General features: G+C 54.5%; 6 protein-coding genes across 6 annotated transcripts; 3 read left to right on the plus strand and 3 right to left on the minus strand.

Moving 5' to 3' along the window:
• Window positions 1–4,445: 4,445 nt before the first annotated feature.
• On the minus strand, window positions 4,446–5,969 carry G647_05206 (uncharacterized protein; the record flags this gene model as incomplete). The annotated part of the gene is made up of 2 exons (XM_008729537.1): window positions 4,446–5,609; window positions 5,727–5,969. 2 exons carry the CDS (start codon window positions 5,967–5,969, stop codon window positions 4,446–4,448), a joined length of 1,407 nt encoding a protein of 468 aa, XP_008727759.1.
• A 1,246-nt stretch (window positions 5,970–7,215) lies between these two features.
• On the plus strand, window positions 7,216–8,349 carry G647_05207 (uncharacterized protein; the record flags this gene model as incomplete). The annotated part of the gene is made up of 2 exons (XM_008729538.1): window positions 7,216–7,267; window positions 7,409–8,349. The coding sequence occupies 2 exons, from the start codon at window positions 7,216–7,218 to the stop codon at window positions 8,347–8,349; spliced, it is 993 nt and encodes a 330-aa protein (XP_008727760.1).
• A 1,776-nt stretch (window positions 8,350–10,125) lies between these two features.
• Window positions 10,126–12,096, plus strand: G647_05208 (uncharacterized protein; the record flags this gene model as incomplete). Its single annotated transcript, XM_008729539.1, has 1 exon — window positions 10,126–12,096. One exon carries the CDS (start codon window positions 10,126–10,128, stop codon window positions 12,094–12,096), a length of 1,971 nt encoding a protein of 656 aa, XP_008727761.1.
• Window positions 12,097–12,908: 812 nt separating this feature from the next.
• G647_05209 (uncharacterized protein) lies at window positions 12,909–13,502 on the minus strand (the record flags this gene model as incomplete). The annotated part of the gene is made up of 1 exon (XM_008729540.1): window positions 12,909–13,502. One exon carries the CDS (start codon window positions 13,500–13,502, stop codon window positions 12,909–12,911), a length of 594 nt encoding a protein of 197 aa, XP_008727762.1.
• A 290-nt stretch (window positions 13,503–13,792) lies between these two features.
• On the minus strand, window positions 13,793–14,236 carry G647_05210 (uncharacterized protein; the record flags this gene model as incomplete). The annotated part of the gene is made up of 2 exons (XM_008729541.1): window positions 13,793–13,968; window positions 14,020–14,236. The coding sequence occupies 2 exons, from the start codon at window positions 14,234–14,236 to the stop codon at window positions 13,793–13,795; spliced, it is 393 nt and encodes a 130-aa protein (XP_008727763.1).
• A 446-nt stretch (window positions 14,237–14,682) lies between these two features.
• On the plus strand, window positions 14,683–16,604 carry G647_05211 (uncharacterized protein; the record flags this gene model as incomplete). Its single annotated transcript, XM_008729542.1, has 6 exons — window positions 14,683–14,839; window positions 14,913–15,122; window positions 15,175–15,246; window positions 15,300–15,622; window positions 15,715–15,820; window positions 15,868–16,604. The coding sequence occupies 6 exons, from the start codon at window positions 14,683–14,685 to the stop codon at window positions 16,602–16,604; spliced, it is 1,605 nt and encodes a 534-aa protein (XP_008727764.1).
• Between the last annotated feature and the right edge of the window lie 688 nt (window positions 16,605–17,292).

Here is a 17,292-nt window from a genome sequence, read left to right on the forward strand (position 1 = left end):
AGCTGGAGGTGAAAGAAGGGCAGAATGGTCGTGATCAGGTGCTGATACTTTGGCCACAAGGCGACACATGGTCAGGAAGAGGTCAAGTTGTAGGAGAGGTGTATTCAGGAATCGGCTTCGAGGAGGCGTCTGCTGAGCAGCCGTTACAGATTACACCAAACCGGAATAGCCTGACTTTACCAAGGAGGAGACTGACTTTCCAGGCTCCCAGCTAGGGACGCCCTCCAAAGCGCGACCCCACGAGAAGAAACTCGGGACGATGTGACTGTACAAGGTACTGTGAGCTGGGTAGTCGCTTGGACCGGTGTCGGCGCCCTCACTGAGAACTTGTTTTTGATCGACATAGGTCCCAGTCAAACTCAGCATTTCAGACAATGGTCAGTCACGAGGAGCTACCACGCATACTCGGCCAGGACTACAAATCCTGAGGACCACATAAGTGAATGCCTTGGAGCATTGCGTTGGACTGCGCGAGCCTGTTGCTCTCGCGTGTGGGTAATGCTAAGCGACAGAGAAGTTTGCGCAACACGTCTCCATTCTCGACGCGGGAGGAGAGGCACCAGAGGGAAGAGACTCGGTCAGAAGATGGGTCGAAGCTTCTCTCGCTTGACGGCGACGGCGGTCGCACGCTAGACATGAAAGAAGAGCCGCGAAGAGCTTTTACGAGTACCGGCACGAAGGCACGGCGGAAGGTGTGTGAAGCGACCCGTCCGCGTCACCTTTGTTTGAGAAAATACTGGATCGGACAAATTTGTGCATAGATCTGCTGTCCGCTATGCCGTTTAGGGGAAGGCCGCGGGCTAGGCGGTGATAGCCCCTGCCCTCAGAAGCGCTAATGGCTGACGCAGTAGCGATAAACGAGTTAGTGCGGCGCTGACCAATTAGCGGCTTCGACTGCGTTCTCCCTGCATCTTGCACAAACGCGAGACCAATAGACGTTCGTTGTTCGTCGAGGTCTATACCGTGACAGTCCCACCATCAACTTCAAGGCTTCAACGGTGATCGTCAAAGCTGCTGTCACCCAGCCCGGTAACCTTTACGGCGGGTATCTACACGCGCCTCTTACATGATCCCTGTCAACAAAGTCTGTGCACCTGTGCCGGCCATCCCCAGAGCCACACCGCGGCTCTCAAGTGGCTGGTGAAGTAGTGGACACGTCGGAAATGATACTGATCCGCGTATATGTCAGGCAGCTTGACAGTGTGGACACTTTCACTCTCTCAGGGTGCCGCAGAGGACGATTACTCGGTGCCTTTGAATCATATTATTCATCAAACCCTCCTCGAGGCTGAACGAATCTTCCCCCAAGGTACGAGTCCGCGTAGAGATTTACCTCCTGACCCACTGCCTCGGACATCTGTGCTACGCGATTGATGCCGGAGATGGTGGTGATAAAAGACAATTTCGTGTTTCGAGTTATCTACCTCGTCGTGAAGACAGTGTCGATCACAAAGAAAGCAACGAGAACTACGATGGTTTGCGCTGCGACCCGTCGAGTCTCAACAGATGCTTCCTGGCAGTTGCTCCGGAGATTGTCGCGCCTAGTTGGGCAAAGTGTGATACTTGCCTCGCCGGATCTCGAGTTGAGGACCGTGTCCAAAGACAGTCGGGCCTCAGTTCATTTGAAGCCAAATCCTGATAGCCACGCAGCGCCCGAGAATCATCCCCCTTCACAACAGGCGTCCTCAGTAAGCGAGTCGAGATTCGCTTATCTCTTGCAACAAGGCCGCTCCATGTCTCTTTGGCATGTAGAACAGTACTTGGTAGTCAGGCGTGAAAGGATGAGCACTGTATCCCTCAAGTCACGTCGAGCAACAGCGTACTGTACATGGTCGCGGTGAGGAAACTGCGTCCTGAAAGGCCAGCGTCCAGCGCAGGGCAGACCGTCGCCCGATAGAACTCGAGGGGAGGTTCTCTCTTTGGATTTCGCTTCACAGTGTCATGTCCTGTGGTGTGGAAACCCATGTGCACTTGCGGTTGACCGAAGGTTGCCTGTGCTGATAGTGTCTCGTTACGCATCGTCGACGATTCTTGCTCTTGTGCAATTGACTCCGATATGACCTTTCTCGGTTATCTTGCTCGCTTGTGCTACATCTCCGGGATTATTTACACAATGGTCACTTACAATTCACCTGTTGATGACGCAAGTGAAGGATCAGTAGCAGACCGCCCACAGGTAGGTGGCAGGCTTCGGTAGCCATTATCACATGGCTGCTTGGAATTCCCATAGCACCTGTATTGTGTCGGTAACAATCACCTCCCACTCCGTAGATATGCGTGCAGAACGCCTCACTTCGTTGAGCTTGAACCCTGCATCAACTCGGATAATATATCAGTATGATAACCACTGGCAGCGCGGCTCGCTTCCAACTCCCAACAGCGCTCCTGCTTTCCTCTGAGATCCATTGATCAGGGATCTCCTTCCCGTTGGGCTTCCAGCACCCCGCCAGCCGCCAAGGAGGATGCTTCGGTGCCGGTGCTGAGGGCCCTTTAGGCTTCAAGGCAGGCAGCCTGCGCGCCGCACATGCCACCTAAACCTTGCGCTCCGCGCTCGGTCCAGGGTTGGCAGGGTCGGGCACCGCGCGCAGCAGAGTTTTGGGCCCTTGAACCCTGACGCCGGTGATGCTTTCTTAGCCTAAGTATCTCCGGGCCCCTCGTCCGGGCTCGAAGTTACACAGCACACGCTCGCGGACTGCAGGGTGCAAAGTCCATTTTACGGAAGCCAGGACTCAGACGAAGTGCACCGACCTTTGTAAAAAACCCCCTTTCGACGCGTCTGTAATAGCGCTTGCAGCTAGCGAACTCGCTCTGTCCAAGACATTGTCTTGATTCCGCAGCAATGTTCACTGCGTTGTGCTCAGCACGGAGTCAATAACCCACGGGCTCCAGCCACGAATGCGCTCATTCCACACACATGCGAGACGCGCAACCTTGCAAGCGGGACGCACAGTTTGGACCTTTCCCTCACCAAGTGCCCGCACCCAATCCCAGAAACTAAACTCTCCTACGGTGTACAGTTTGTCGAACCTGAGCCTTCGAGCTGGTCCTCACGTTTTCCGATGCCAATCCTGGCTGCTGTGTACCCAGTACAGGCCAGCCCCTCCCGTGGACCGAGTCCCTTGTCTTGGGGTCTCAGGGACTCACACTTGCCAATAATGCAGGAGATGGTATACAATACGCTGGTCAAAAGCGTCGGCAGACTCACGGACTTTCACATGGTCTGCCTTGCCAGGGCGATGTCCACACTGTGTCTCTCCCAGAGCCTCGCCTAAATGCGTTCAACCGTGGCCCTTGCAGGGTTCGCTATCGACGTCTCCATCTCGAAGCAACATTCTTCCACAATTCTCCGTCAGCGAAGCGATGCCCAGCTGCACGAAGAACGGCCCTGGGGCTCCGCAGAGTCGCAGGCATTTCTCAACTACCTATGTACTACAGGGATTGAAGAACCATCAGTCTCTGCCGACGTGATTCTCACCGTTCGAACCCGCCGATGATATTGCAGGGTGGTTTCATTCCTTGGAAGCTGCTGATTGGTGTTCCTGGCTGCTTTTTGCCCGTCAATCATGCCCCGGCGAGGCTCGTCGGTCTCCAGCACTGTCCCATAATGCTGCAGCAAGTGCTGACATTACGTTTCTTTATAGGTCCAAACGCACGTGTAACCCTTGCGGCCCCTGCAGTTAAGCACGTCTTTACGTACATAGTACGAGTACTTGTCCCCTGTCCCTGCACGCATTTGCGTCGAATGTGCCGGACTAATCTTCCCATCACAAGGCGAATTCTGCAAATTTTGGCAGGCAGATACATAGCCATACCCAAGGCAGCACTATTGCTGTCAATCCTGGGCCCCGGACACCGACACATGCAATTGAGACATTAGGCCGACTGGATGCCCTTACCCACCGTGCCCTATTGGCGGGTTGACGTCTGTTCGTCATGCCAGCTGAACAAAACCCCCGATTCTCCACCGTCCTGCTCTCGAGACATTTCAAGCCTGTTTGCCGTGCCTCGTGGTTGGGCCGGCATGTCTGCTATACCCAGTATCCTGTAGCGGTCTCCTGCATATCGTCTTGAGGGAGTATTCTCCGGCACCGGAATATAGCAAGGCCTCTCATTGACTCGGCCATTTGGCTTGGGTTGACTATTGTCTCACACGTCCAGTTGCGTTTGTGCACTATGGGCTCGGTCGCATGCAGCCTCACGCAGCCGGACGCGGCTCGTTCTTCGGCATTTGTCACTGCCCCGTGGACAAGGCTAGGACCGTCTCTCCAGGCCCAACGCTGAGTTCTGGACATGAGCATATCGCACGAAGTCGCTGACAGCTTCAAAGGAAAGCACCTTGATGTGATCTCCTCCGGCTCTGCTGAGAACTGTGGATCCTGCTTGAGGAATACGTGCTCTTGAGAATGAAGGTATCGCAGCAAATCTTGTCATTTTGCACAGAGCGATCATCCAAACAAGATTTTGTTGCCATTTTCCAGGACTTTTCGCTCTCCTTCACTCATCCTTGGGCTGACGTCCCAATGGCAGTTTCCCAACCCCATAGCTCTTTTGCCCTCCTCGCTAACGTGGGTCCAATCAACTGCTCCGTCAAACCCGATCTCACCGTCTCCCCCAGCCCCTGGGAAATCAGGGGGAGGACTGTATCGCAATGCACTCATGCGTTGTCTCTTCAGGAATTCGAGATTCGGGTTGGTGACGGCGCAGGCAGGAATGTACATGACGCTACTGTCACTTGTGCCACGATGCTCTTTGTCGACAGCATGGATCATATCACAGTGCCATGCGACATAGTCGCCGGGTTCGACCTGTGGCATGCTCACCATGGTGGTCTCTAGCTCGAGGCCTGGGTGAGAGACTGCATCGTACTCTTGACAAGCAGCCGGTACTGAGTTTGGAAAGGTGGCGTCCAAGTTCAACTTGCCAGTTTCCAGGTTGACGAAGGGTCTTAACATCAAGTAAGAGGTTGCATGCCGAACCAATGGACAAACTTTCAATGTGCCTTCCCCGGGCCCCGTCGAAGACATTGAAAGCCAGCCCTGGAACAAGCGGAACATGCTGCAAGCTCCTGCTCCGTTGTACAAGTCCATTGTTGCTGCGATGCGGTGACGGGCATCAAACGGATCGTACTCTTCCCACCGGCCCTCCAGGATGGCCTGATACACCCGGGAATACTCAGGGTCCTCCCAGCGCTCAAGACTTCCGCCATCTGTATGACAGCCCAACGCGAACTTAGCATCCCCGGGTTGACGGATGCGGAATCGATCGGCATACGAGAGAGGATAGGTTGTCGATATCTCGGACGAGGGGTCCGACGAGTGCCAGAATGAAGCCAGAAACGACTGCGCCTTCAGCATGTTCGGGTGTGACCGTGCCTGGACTTGAGACGGCGTCCAGTACAATTCATATACAGCGGGGTTATCGGCCGGGAAGGCCCTAACCTTGGACCGATTCGCGGCGATATAATCCCTCGCCCTCTGTTTGAGGTCAAGCGCCTGTTCCCGAGGCAAGACGTTCCGAATCACCGCTGTGCCTCGATGTCGAATTGCATCCAGCTTGGACTGGGGGACCGTGCCCGCAGCCACATCCTGGAACTCGACGCGAGGAATGACCTGAGTTGCGCGTCAGTAAGTAGTCACCCAGCCACAAAACACAGACCACGCCACGCCGCACCACGTAGAGGACTCATATAGATCACAAGTCATATGGTAGGCGGCCAGCATACATACCTCACTGCCCTGCTCTCTGATCTCGTCAATCTCCCGCTCCAGACTCCCCATGAGTCGCTGCCACGAAGCCACCAGCGCATCTTCATTGCCCTTGACAAGCGACTTCTTCAGATCACTGAACCGCGGTGGCAGAGGCTCTGGCTTCTTGCCCGACAGGGACGGGAATACCGAGCTGATATCCCCCGCTTCCTTTGTCAATGTCGACACGGCGCGCCGCAACGTAGATGTAAGAACACCTTTCATTGTGGCGAAAGGAAGCAATGGAGAAAAGACGAGCCGTGCCACAGGATGTTGGTGCTTGTGGGATTCTATACCGAGCGGTTCAAATCAACAAAAATACAGCATGTCGATGCAGATGAATACTACGATTTATCTTCCCTTGTCCCGACACGATGGACGGATACATTTCCGGGAAGGGAATGGCGTGGTGTGGCGTGGCGTGGTGTGGCGTGGTGTGGCGTATGGCGTAAAGAGATATGGGGCTACGGCGAGACACAGACACTTTTGACGCATCAGCACGTGAGTACGCGCGTAAGCTTCCTTTTCCCGATCGCCTTGTCGGCCTGGTTTCCGTAATGGGGACAAGCTGCATAGGGTAGCTACGTACTACCTACCTAGGTATCTACCTTAGGAAGCAGGTCTTTGCGTATCAAGTCGCAGGATTCTCGGCACCGTCAACCTTGTAGCTCGTCCTCGTACGGAGGACGGTGTGGACATACGCGGGTACGAGTTATCGTAGGATGAACGATTATCGCCTCGGGCCAGGTGCCCCCGAAGAATGTCGCCCCTCACTCAAAAACTCCCACCCGTGTGAGGGGGAGAGACAAAGGCGGAGAGGCACAGAGGCACAGAGGGATTGATTACCCGCAGAAGTCACTGTGGCACAGATACTGGCACTGGCACTGGCACTGGCACTGCGAGTGGGCCTTGCTCGTACTTGCTGGTACCTGCTTGTCCCGTGGCGAGTCAAGTCAGATCTAACCAAAGGTACTCGTACCGAGTCAGCGGTTCCTGCATGTGTGTGGTCAGCCGTGTAAGCTGGCGGGTGCGGCGGCCGAGGTACATACGGAGTATTTCGCTTTGAACCAGTCCGGCGGAGATATATAGTTGGAGGGCAGGACATTGGGGGGAGGGGGGTCATTATACAGGTACCGACCATTCATCCATTTTTTCTACCGTGAGAGGGCGAGAGCGGGCGAGAGAGAGAATACGTATATATGTATATATACATCTACTACATACCTATACTCAAGCGCGCCAGCACACACCCCTGACCAAAGAGAGAGCGACTTGCACGCGCACACACTTGCAGGCAATACCTCGGCTGCGCTGGGGGGAAAGAAGAGGGTTCGCATACACGGACTGTATCGAGTACTTACGTACACTGTACATATATTTGTGTCCTTGAACTTGTCTGGTCGTGTGTGCTCGACGCCCAAAATATTTTCAACCTTCTGCCCCGCTAGACATCACGCCGAATCATATCGAGATGGCTCAACAGGTCCAAGGCAAGACGGCCATTGTTACGGGTGCCGGATCAGGTATGTGTCCCGTCCTGTGCCCACTTTACCAGACCAGACAAGACACCTCGACCACAAAACACCACACAGTACATGTATTCTAAGTGACCGTGATGTCGCACATATCGCGATACGGACGAGCTGACACGCACACGCACACAGGCATCAACCTCGAATTCGCGCGTCTCCTCCTCCAACACGGCGCGAACGTCCTGTTCGCGGACCTGGCGCTCCGGCCCGAGGCCCAAGATCTCGTGGCAAAGTATGCATCCACGCCGAACAAGGCGGTCTTCCAAAAGACAGACGTCACCTCCTGGCCAGACCTGGAGGCCATGTTCTCGGCGGCCATGCAGCACTTCGGGGCCGTCGACATCGTCTGTCCCGGCGCCGGCGTCTTCGAGCCCCACTGGAGCAACTTCTGGTATCCGCCGGGCACGGCCAAGTCCGGGGACGACCCGGCCAGCGGGCGCTACAAGCTGCTCGACATCAACTTGACGCACCCGATCCGGACGACCCAGCTGGCCATCTCGCACTTCCTGGCCGCCCAGCCGCCGAGCAGTGCCCAAAACCCAAAGTCGATCGTGCACATCGCGAGCATTGCCGGGCAGACGGCCTCGTTGCCCTTCCCGCTCTACCACGCCAGCAAGCATGGCGTGCAGGCGCTGGTGCGGAGCATGGCCGACCTGGAGACCCTGCACGGCATCCGTGTGACGTGCGTCGAGCCGGGCGTGGTCAAGACGCCGCTGTGGACGGACCATCCGGAGAAACTGAAGATGATCAAGCAGGATGGCGAGGATGCCGATGCTTGGGTCACGCCCGAGGAGGTCGCCCAGGTCATGCTGAGCTGTGTCAAGGACGATGAGATCCCGAATGTCATCGAGGCAAGTCCGAGCGCAAAGGACGTGGCCGTGGAAAGAGAGATGATCCGGATCCAGGGCGGGTCGTGTCTGGAAGTTCTTGCCGGGACCATCAGAGACGTTCCGATGTTCAATAACGTCGGACCGTATGCCCTGGGGAGGAAAGGCGCGTCCGTGACCGACAGGGAAAAGCTCTACCAAGAGATCCATGGGGTGTTGAAGCCGGGCTGGGGCAAAGCACAGTGAGAGAGAGGGAGAGGCAGAGAGAGAGAGATCTGGAATGGATCCAGAGCAAGCAAAAGCGCGTGGTAACGGGCCGCCTGTGTAGACGTCGTATCCGCACTCAAAGGACCGGGAATACACAAATAGACCTGGCAATTGTGTCAAAGTACGAACGGGTCTTGCTGACAGGGCAAGATACATACACTCCTTTGCAAGCCTGTGGAATCCCCATCATCGAGCTCGATTGCCGTAGTCGTGGCCACATATATGTTGCCTTTCTGGTCGGCCAGCGAGTGAAATTCGGCGGCAGTCTTCTCAGGCTGACTGCTTGAAGGGATGGTAGGATCCGGCGGGTGATTAGATTTGCGTTCAAACTGCTCTATCTAAGGTTTAGTATCAGCCCAAGGATCGCTGTTGGCTGGAATGGGAAAGCGCCCAGTAATCGACCGGCGCTGAGACGTAGCAGTTGTTGCGAGACTGAATGGGCTGCTCCAAGTGACGACGTTGATCTCTAGGGGGACGCCTCGAGAGCTGCCCGGATTGGACGTCAACAGCATTGGCCGTATCGATTTTGAAAAGGAATGGGAGACCGTTGCCCAGGTCACAGCGTTCTGTTCGTGGGACAAAATGGCAACAAGGACGACAATAGGAACCAGCAGCTGTAGGGGATCAATTACCCAGGCAATTAAGTTAAGCCATACGCAAAGTGGCCGGGCTGGTTGTATGTAGCGGCATCTGAGATCGGAGTGACTAGGACAAAGTTGTTATCCTGGTCAGTGGCAGCGCCGAATGCGATGCCCAGCCCAAACAGAAGTACTGCGAGTCAACGACGAGCCAATATATTCCATGACAGACAAGCATGAGCAGCAGTGAGTAACGTGGTCACCCTTCAGGCACTAGGTCACACCATCCGGGGAATACAGACCTCGGAAAGCTAAACCGTTCAGGTTGTGGGAGAGGCATTTTGGGCGCCATTCTGTCGCCTGTGACCTTGTCGTCTGGTGAACAGCAAAGTATCTGGCCCTACTGAATGGTGTCTGCACTGTAGAGGTTTCCACATAGAAGCTCCAAGCCATTGTCGAGCTTCTCTCAGCGTTTTGCACCTGCGAAGGAAACCCTGGCAGCGGTCTCTCTGACTTTTGACTCATGGCAAAACTGCCAGGGAGGAGGCTTCAGAGGTAAAGCGTGAGCCAACCCTTGAATACGGCTAGAAAGCAGAATTTGCGGCCAAGAAGGGCCCTTAACCCATGGCTGTTCCATGATGTCGTGTCGATTAGTGCTTTGGCCCGGCTGGATGAGAATTGCGCCTGCAGCCGAGTACAGCAGCGTGAAACATGATGAGAGGGTTGCCCTTGCACGGTCGAGGCCATAAGATCAGACGGTAAGAATTATGGACCCCAACAAGTCGGTACCCTATCCTCGCCGGGATGATCTTGTTCGGCCTCAGCCCCGAAGAGCGACTTTGGGTCATTGTGTGAATCTCAGACCACTCGGAATGGCAGCAACAGCAAAGTATCGACCTTCACGCGTTCACACTGGAATAGACGTGCAAGGAGCTGAATGACGTCGAATTTGCACAGTACATTGTTAATAGCGGCCCATGTGCAAAGAGTTGAGGGCAAAATGAGCGCTGCTACAAGCCGTGTAATGCTCCACCGAAGCGTCGACAGCACGTGACTAGACGTCATTGTCAAGATCGCGCAAATCGCATCCACTTGAGTCGATCTGCGTCCGTCGTCAATCTGTCGCTTGCACATATTGCGCAGTAAGCCTTCTGCGCTGTCGGTTTGCGACGACAACATGCTCGACGCTTTCGAGATCCTAACGACGTCCGGGGTCGTATTGTGGTCGCGATCCTCGTCCAAAATCGGGCCCGCCGCGGTCAACAGCCTGATCAACGATGTCTTTATCGAAGAGAAGGTCCGTCCGACAGCGACGAACTCAGGCAAACCCACATACAAGCACGACAAATACACCCTGAAGTACACTCTGGTCAAAGACTTAGGGCTCATATTTGTCGCGGTCTACCAGTCTCTGCTTCACCTCACCTGGGTTGACAAATTGCTCGATGATGTCCGGACCATCTTTGTCGAAGTCTACCGCGGTCAGCTGGAGGAACTAGACTACACTGCGCTGAAGTATCCTTTCGACAAGTACTTTGACGAGGAGTTGCGTAGATTGGACCAGAATACGGGCGGCGCAGTCACCACGCAGCCAACCCAAATCGCCGCGGCGCAGGAGGACAAGAAATCGAGTGCTGAAGAGGGAGACACCGGAGGGCCCCCACCACCGGAAATACCTTCGCTGATCAAGGCACAGCCAAAAGCTGTGCCAGTGGTGAATGGAGTTTCGGCCCGGGACACACCTGTTCAGTCACCTGAAACCTCGCGTCCGTCAACACCTCTCCCGGGCATCGCGCCGCATTTGTTGACAGAGAACAAGAGACCGGGAAGTCGAGGCTCCAGGAGACAGAGAAAGGCCGCCAATGCTGTTGCGTCTCCAGGCGTCTCTAGTGGGGACGAAGCTCGGAAACCCAAAGCATCCAAGGGAGCAGCAAAGAAGGGTCGGGTCTGGGGTCCCGACGGCATCGCAGACGACGCCGACGACACCAAGCTCGATTACTCGAATGCCGACGCTGATGCTGACAACAAGGGAGTAACATCTCCGCCACCGGAAGAAATAGCTCAAGAGAGTTGGGGCACGAAGAACAAACAAGGCCAATTCGTCCTGAAAGACCTGGGTGACGAGGTCAACAATATCTTGAAATCCGCAGATCTGAACAAGCCTGCGACCAATGGAACCGGAAAGTCGACTTTTGGAGCTATTTCAGGCTATTTCAGAAATATTGTCGGTGGCAAAACATTGACAAAGGAAGACCTTGACAAGCCCTTGAAAGCCATGGAAGAACATCTGATCAACAAGAACGTCGCACGCGATGCAGCGATCCGATTGTGCCAGGGAGTCGAAGCTGAAATGCTGGGCAAGAAGACAGGCGCGTTCGAATCGATCGATGCGGCCCTGAGACCTGCACTAGAGAACTCCCTCCGACGCATCCTTACGCCCAGATCGTCGTTGGACCTGCTGCAGCAAATCGAGACTGTGGCAAATCCCACCGGCGCAAAAGCTCAACCCCGGCCATTCGTGATTACCATTCTGGGTGTCAATGGAGTCGGAAAATCTACCAACCTCTCCAAGCTTTGCTACTTCCTCCTTCAGAACAATTACCGTGTCCTGATCGCAGCAGGCGACACCTTCAGATCTGGCGCCGTGGAACAGCTGAACGTCCATGTACGCAACTTGAAAGAACTCACCGCTCGCGAACGCCTTGGCGCAGTTAGTATCTACGAGAAAGGCTATGGAAAGGACGCGGCAAACGTTGCTAGAGATGCAGTGTCGTTCGCCAAGGAGAACGACTACCAGGTCGTGCTCGTCGATACGGCGGGGCGAGCTCATACGAACACCCAGCTCATGGCTGCGCTGGAAAAGCTCGTCGACTTCGCGAAGCCGGATCTGGTCTTGCAGGTCGCCGAGGCCTTGGTGGGGAATGATTCGGTAGGCCAAGCCCAGAACTTCACCAAAGCATTGGGCAAAGGCCGCAAGCTCGATGGGTTCATCGTCTCGAAGGTTGATACTGTGGGCTCGGGCATTGGAACAATGATCTCCCTCGTGCATGCCACCTCGGTGCCTGTGCAATTCATCGGCGTGGGTCAGCATTACGGTGATTTGAGGCAGTTGTCTGTTCCATGGGCGGTGAATATGCTGATGAGCTGATTCTCGTGATGCGGGAGGCGATATGACAGCTCTGGGTGGTTTGGCTGTTTCGAATGGCCACCAAAGATATGTCGCCCTACGTTCAGGCGAAATGAATACATGACTGACTGCACGATCACGTCCAGCTGTGCAACGAACAATGAAGACATTTCACATGCGACCCTCTACTTCGAGTGTTTTTTCTTCGCCGTGCTTGTTCTCAGACTGTCTTCTTGGTGATAATTGGCTGTCCCGTGTTCCTGCTACGAGTGAGTGTTCGTTTTGTTCCCACCTCAATAGTCGCGCTCCATTTCGATAAGACAGGCTGCTCCCACGACCAGATACGCCATATCTTGTGGCGGGAGCCGCTTTTCGTCGATAGAGCGTGCACGCCCCGAGGCTCGGTCATGTAGTCCTCCAGGAAAGTCTTTTGAGACGGCCATCTGCGATCATGACTGCTCCACTGATATGTAGATTGATTGCAAGCCTTGCTTCTCACGCCCGTCGAAGGGAAAATGCGCGCCCAGACACACGTTAGCATGCGGAAGGACTGCGCGTCCTGCGAGGGATGCACTCAGACATCGTTTTAATGGATGGCCAGAGAATGCAATGTATCAGCAAGGGGTTGGTGGGGAAGGGGTCTGGAATTACTTTGCAATGAGAGAGAGTCACTCGATCAACAAGAACTCTCGTTGTAGATCAATACACAGTCCACGAGGAACTACAAGTGCTTGCAAAAGTGCGTTCAAATTGGACACCATTGTCAGGCTCGGATTCTCGTCAATCATGGATCGCGCAAACCCAGCCACTACTGAGCAAATTTTCGTCTCGTATTAAACCGAGGCTGATTCCTTCCTCATGCTGCCATATCTCTGCGTCTCCCTCTTGTCGTATCGCTGCTCTTCACAGATTGCTCCAGAGGAGTCTGCTTCTCTTATGGTATGAGTCATTCCCCAGTGCATCAGGCCGTCGACAGGCCCTGCGGACGTCGGATACAAAAAATGGGCCCAGGCAAGCACATATGGAGTATTGCGTTTGAAAAATCGAGGGAGACAGGGATCAAGTCGGACAGGGGTGCACCGCATGGCGACCGTGATGTTGCCGTACAGCACAGGCGAGCCTTCTGCCCATATCTTTCGGCAAACACGGAGGAACTGAGCTGATAAGCCGCTGCTGTTGATATAGTAGCGGACATCATAGAGCTCTGTCCAATCAAGTTGATCGTGACGTGGAGACTGGTGCGCGGCCACCGCCTGTTTCAGATGGAAGAATTGACACGCCGAATCGGAAGAGCACAGAAAAGCGAGGATCTGGCTGTTGTCCACCAGTACCTCTCGGTAAATCTTGTTCATTATCTCAGGCGGGAAGTTCAAATAACCCAACGGGCCAGTCGGTGTGCGAGGCCGAACGGTAGGAAGGTGGTCCATCCCGATGTGTGTGCTTTGACTGACTAGACGGTGCCGGCCGATCTTAACGGCAAAGCAGCTGGTAGTACTGGAATAGAAGGCGATAGACGTTGTCTTCTGTAGTAGGTGTGAGATGAGATGCTGCTGGAGAACGATAGACTTTGGAATATGGCGATGTCGAGAATGTGGCTGGGTGACGTGAACACGACTCCGGCAAGCAAAGAGACTAAAGCGGGAGAGTCCTCACTTCGTCCAACAGCAGGTGCCACGGCCGGCCGTCCGTAGGTGGGCAGGAGCAGGTCGTGCTCTCTTCATCGCTTCGTCTTTTTGATGGCCATCTTCTTCCTTCGTGCAATCTCCGAGGGGAATACCATAGAATTCCTGGGCTTTTTCTTCGATATCTTGTGGGCTTTGCGATTGACTCTGTTCTTTCCTGAGGCTGATCTGACGGCCTTCATCTTTGCGCCTTGCGCATCAATGTCCATTTCTACAATACTAATCAGTGTTTGATACGGCTTCAAATGCCGAAAGACTATACCCTCGTTGCCGTCAGTTCTAGGCTGGTCTTCAGCGTCTTCTCCGTTCCTCTCGTCTACATCCATAGACTTTTCTGTTTCGGGCTTCGGTTTGGCGGCCAGTTCTTGCAACTTCGCCGAGAGTCTGGCGGTGCGGGCATCGTGGGCGGGACCGAAAACAGTCGCTCGAAGGGCGCGACGGTTCTTCTTCACAACAGTCGCTCTTGCTGACTTAGCCATGGCTGCAGAAGGCGAATGAAAGGCAAGAAAGAAGTGGCGGCAAGTAGCACAAGTGAGGGAACCGTGAATGTCGAGTGAAGAAATTCTGTAGCGCAGCCGGAGTAATGCCGATTCGCTGGCCGGGCTCAGCGACTGCGACTCTTGACAAGGGCAGCAACATCACGTCTCAGGGTTTTTGGCAGCGGCAGTGTTCTTCACTGCGTGCAATCGAGTTTCAACCTCACTCCCATCGCACACCCCGCCCGTCGGTCTCATCCCCCTATTGTCCACGCTCTCGGAAAGACAGTGGCGGCTTGACCTTCTCATGACCGTGGGTTGACCGGCCCTACTCGATCCCCTCAGTCGCCATGTTCCAACAACGACGCCAGAGATAGCCTCACTGTGGACTCGGCGACTTCAACTGTTTGGTCACCTGTCACAGAGAATTGAGAACACGCGCCTCCACCATGTCGGGCTACCCAGATACGCAGGCGCATGACGATGTGCGAGCCATGATTGCCTCAGTCAAAACCCTCACTGTAGAGAAACTGAAAAATATTCTTCGAGCCGAGAGTCTCCCTTTGTCTGGAGTCAAGAGCGAGTTGCAAATCAGGATAATAGCCCGTAGGTCCAACGGCTCCCGAACTCTCAATCGTATCTTCTTTCCTTTCCCACGCCCTGACATTCACATGAACAGATATCGAGAAACTGCGCAATGGCGGTGACGTTTCGGGCGTGAATCGAATACGAGCGCACATCAGAAGCGGCTCTCATTCCTACAGCAATAGCGGTTCTTTCCCTTCACCTTATTCTCGACACACGCCGACCTCCTCGGCGTCTCCGTCGTTCTCTTCTCCTACCGCTCACAATTCCTTCAACATGTCCTCGAATTCACACTACGGCTCTGGTATGGATTATGCATCTGGTGACAGGGAGGGTGTGCTCTGACGGGAAAGCAGGTCGAATAACGTTCAAGCCCTCGCCATTTTACACGATCACGAGATCGCTCACCCAGATTCACCGATGCGGTCGTGAGTTCTGCTTCCCCTTCGCGTTACGGGACAGTTCGGCTGACCAGGCTTAGCACAAGAAGGGTCCAGAGAGACCGCCAGACTCGCAGTCATGCTATCACAGGACGTCATTGACAAGCTTAACAACGACCAATCATGCCGGATCATGGTTTTCTGTGCCGCAGAACCTGTCGGTCCTTACAACAGAGACCCGTCCGATATTGCCTTTCCCCATAATGTGGAGCTGAAGTGCAATGGAGATGATGTCAGGACGAATTTACGGGGACTCAAGAATCGGCCGGGGTCGACCAGACCTGCAGATATCACGTCTCTGGTGAGGACTAAACCGCCCAACTATCCCAACTCGGTCGAGATGGTCTACGCGTTGACTACCAAGGTGAGCCAGTATTTCAGCCAGCCCTATTTAATGTGTTTCCGATCCCGCATCGTGGGAATATTCGTGCTGAACATGCCACACGGACTGCGCAGGCATTCTACCTCGTGGTCAATCTTGTCTCCAGAAAGTCGATCGATGCGTTGGTGGGCCAAATAAGGCTCGGCCGAATGATCAGCAAAGAACAGGTCATTCGAGAGAGTAGGCACTCTGTCCCCTACCTTGGCTCTGACACTTACGAGGGACAGTGCGACGCAAGGCCGAAGACCCGGACGAGATCGTAGCGACCTCGACAGTCCTGTCACTAAAGGATCCTGTGGGTTACACACGTATCACAACACCCTGCCGCGGAATTGGCTGCAGCCACGTGCAGTGTTTCGATGCGGCCTGTTACCTACAGCTCCAGGAACAGGCGCCAACCTGGATGTGTCCGATTTGCAACAAAGCTGCTCCATGGGACTCATTGGCTCTGGACCAGTATGTTAATGACATATTGAATCTGACGCCGAGAGACGTCGAAGCAGTCACTCTCGAGCCCAATGGCGCCTGGCATCTTTCGAGTCAAACCGATAACGCTGGTGGTCGGACGTCCAATCCCACGCCTTCAGACGACGAGGACGACGATGATCTTGTTGAGATTGGCGACGGCGGGGGTTACCGCCCACAGAAGCTCGAGACGCTGACGCCGCACAGTGTCAGGACACCACCGTTATCCTCCAGAGAAGAATCCACAGCGCCTTCAGCATCAAGACCGTCAACAAACAGCAACAAGAGATCGCGAGATGTCATTGACTTGACATTGAGCGATGACGAGGACGGCAGACCGGCACCGAAAGCCCGGAGGACCGAGTCGGTCTCGTCAGACCGGGTGATTTCTTCGTCAAGAGCACGGCCTCCTGCCTCATCAGACCGGTATCATTTTAATCTGCCTCCTCCTCCTGGGCCACCTCCTTACAACCTTGACAGGTTCAATCCGGCCTTATGATTTTATGGATTTCGATCAGACAATGTGTTCTTCGACTTTCAGCATGGCGCTTGGAAAAAGTGGTAAATTTGGCGGCTTCTTGCGGATTTTCAGAGAAACACTCGGACGAGGAAGGGGCTGTGGTGAGTGCCGGCATCTTCCTTGAGCCAGGCAGGAGTGTATGCATACGACAGTGCGGAGCCCTGCTGAGGGTCCATAACGCCGACATGCACAGGCTCAAATGGGCTGCTTCACGACTGACGAATCTCTTAATGCAAGAGGGGAGTTCACTTCCTCCAACGCTCAAGAGTTGCAAAACACAAGCTAGAGCTGAGGGACATGGCAAGGTCAGCACCAGCCATGCATGAACGATTATGTGTGTATATGTTTGCTACAGTAGAGAGCAGTCTACACACACAGGACATTTGAACATTAGTCCACGGAAAGCAGCTTCTGTGCAACAGGGGATCTACGCTTGTTCTTCAGCCAGTCGGTCTGCCCATACGTGATAACTGGACATTTTCTCGCTACGAACAGCTGCTTTCCCTTGGTGTGCATAACGATGACCTCTTTTTAGACTGAGCCTGTGGCACGAATGGTGAGGATGAAGCGTCTGAACTGGCTCAAGAGGTACCAGACAGACGTGCTCGACATGCCAGAAGTTGACTCCATGTTTGGGGGGACTGCCTCATGTGGATCCCGATCTGCG

This window comes from Cladophialophora carrionii, assembly GCF_000365165.1.
Source record: "Cladophialophora carrionii CBS 160.54 unplaced genomic scaffold supercont1.4, whole genome shotgun sequence".
NCBI classification, from domain to species: domain Eukaryota; kingdom Fungi; phylum Ascomycota; class Eurotiomycetes; order Chaetothyriales; family Herpotrichiellaceae; genus Cladophialophora; species Cladophialophora carrionii.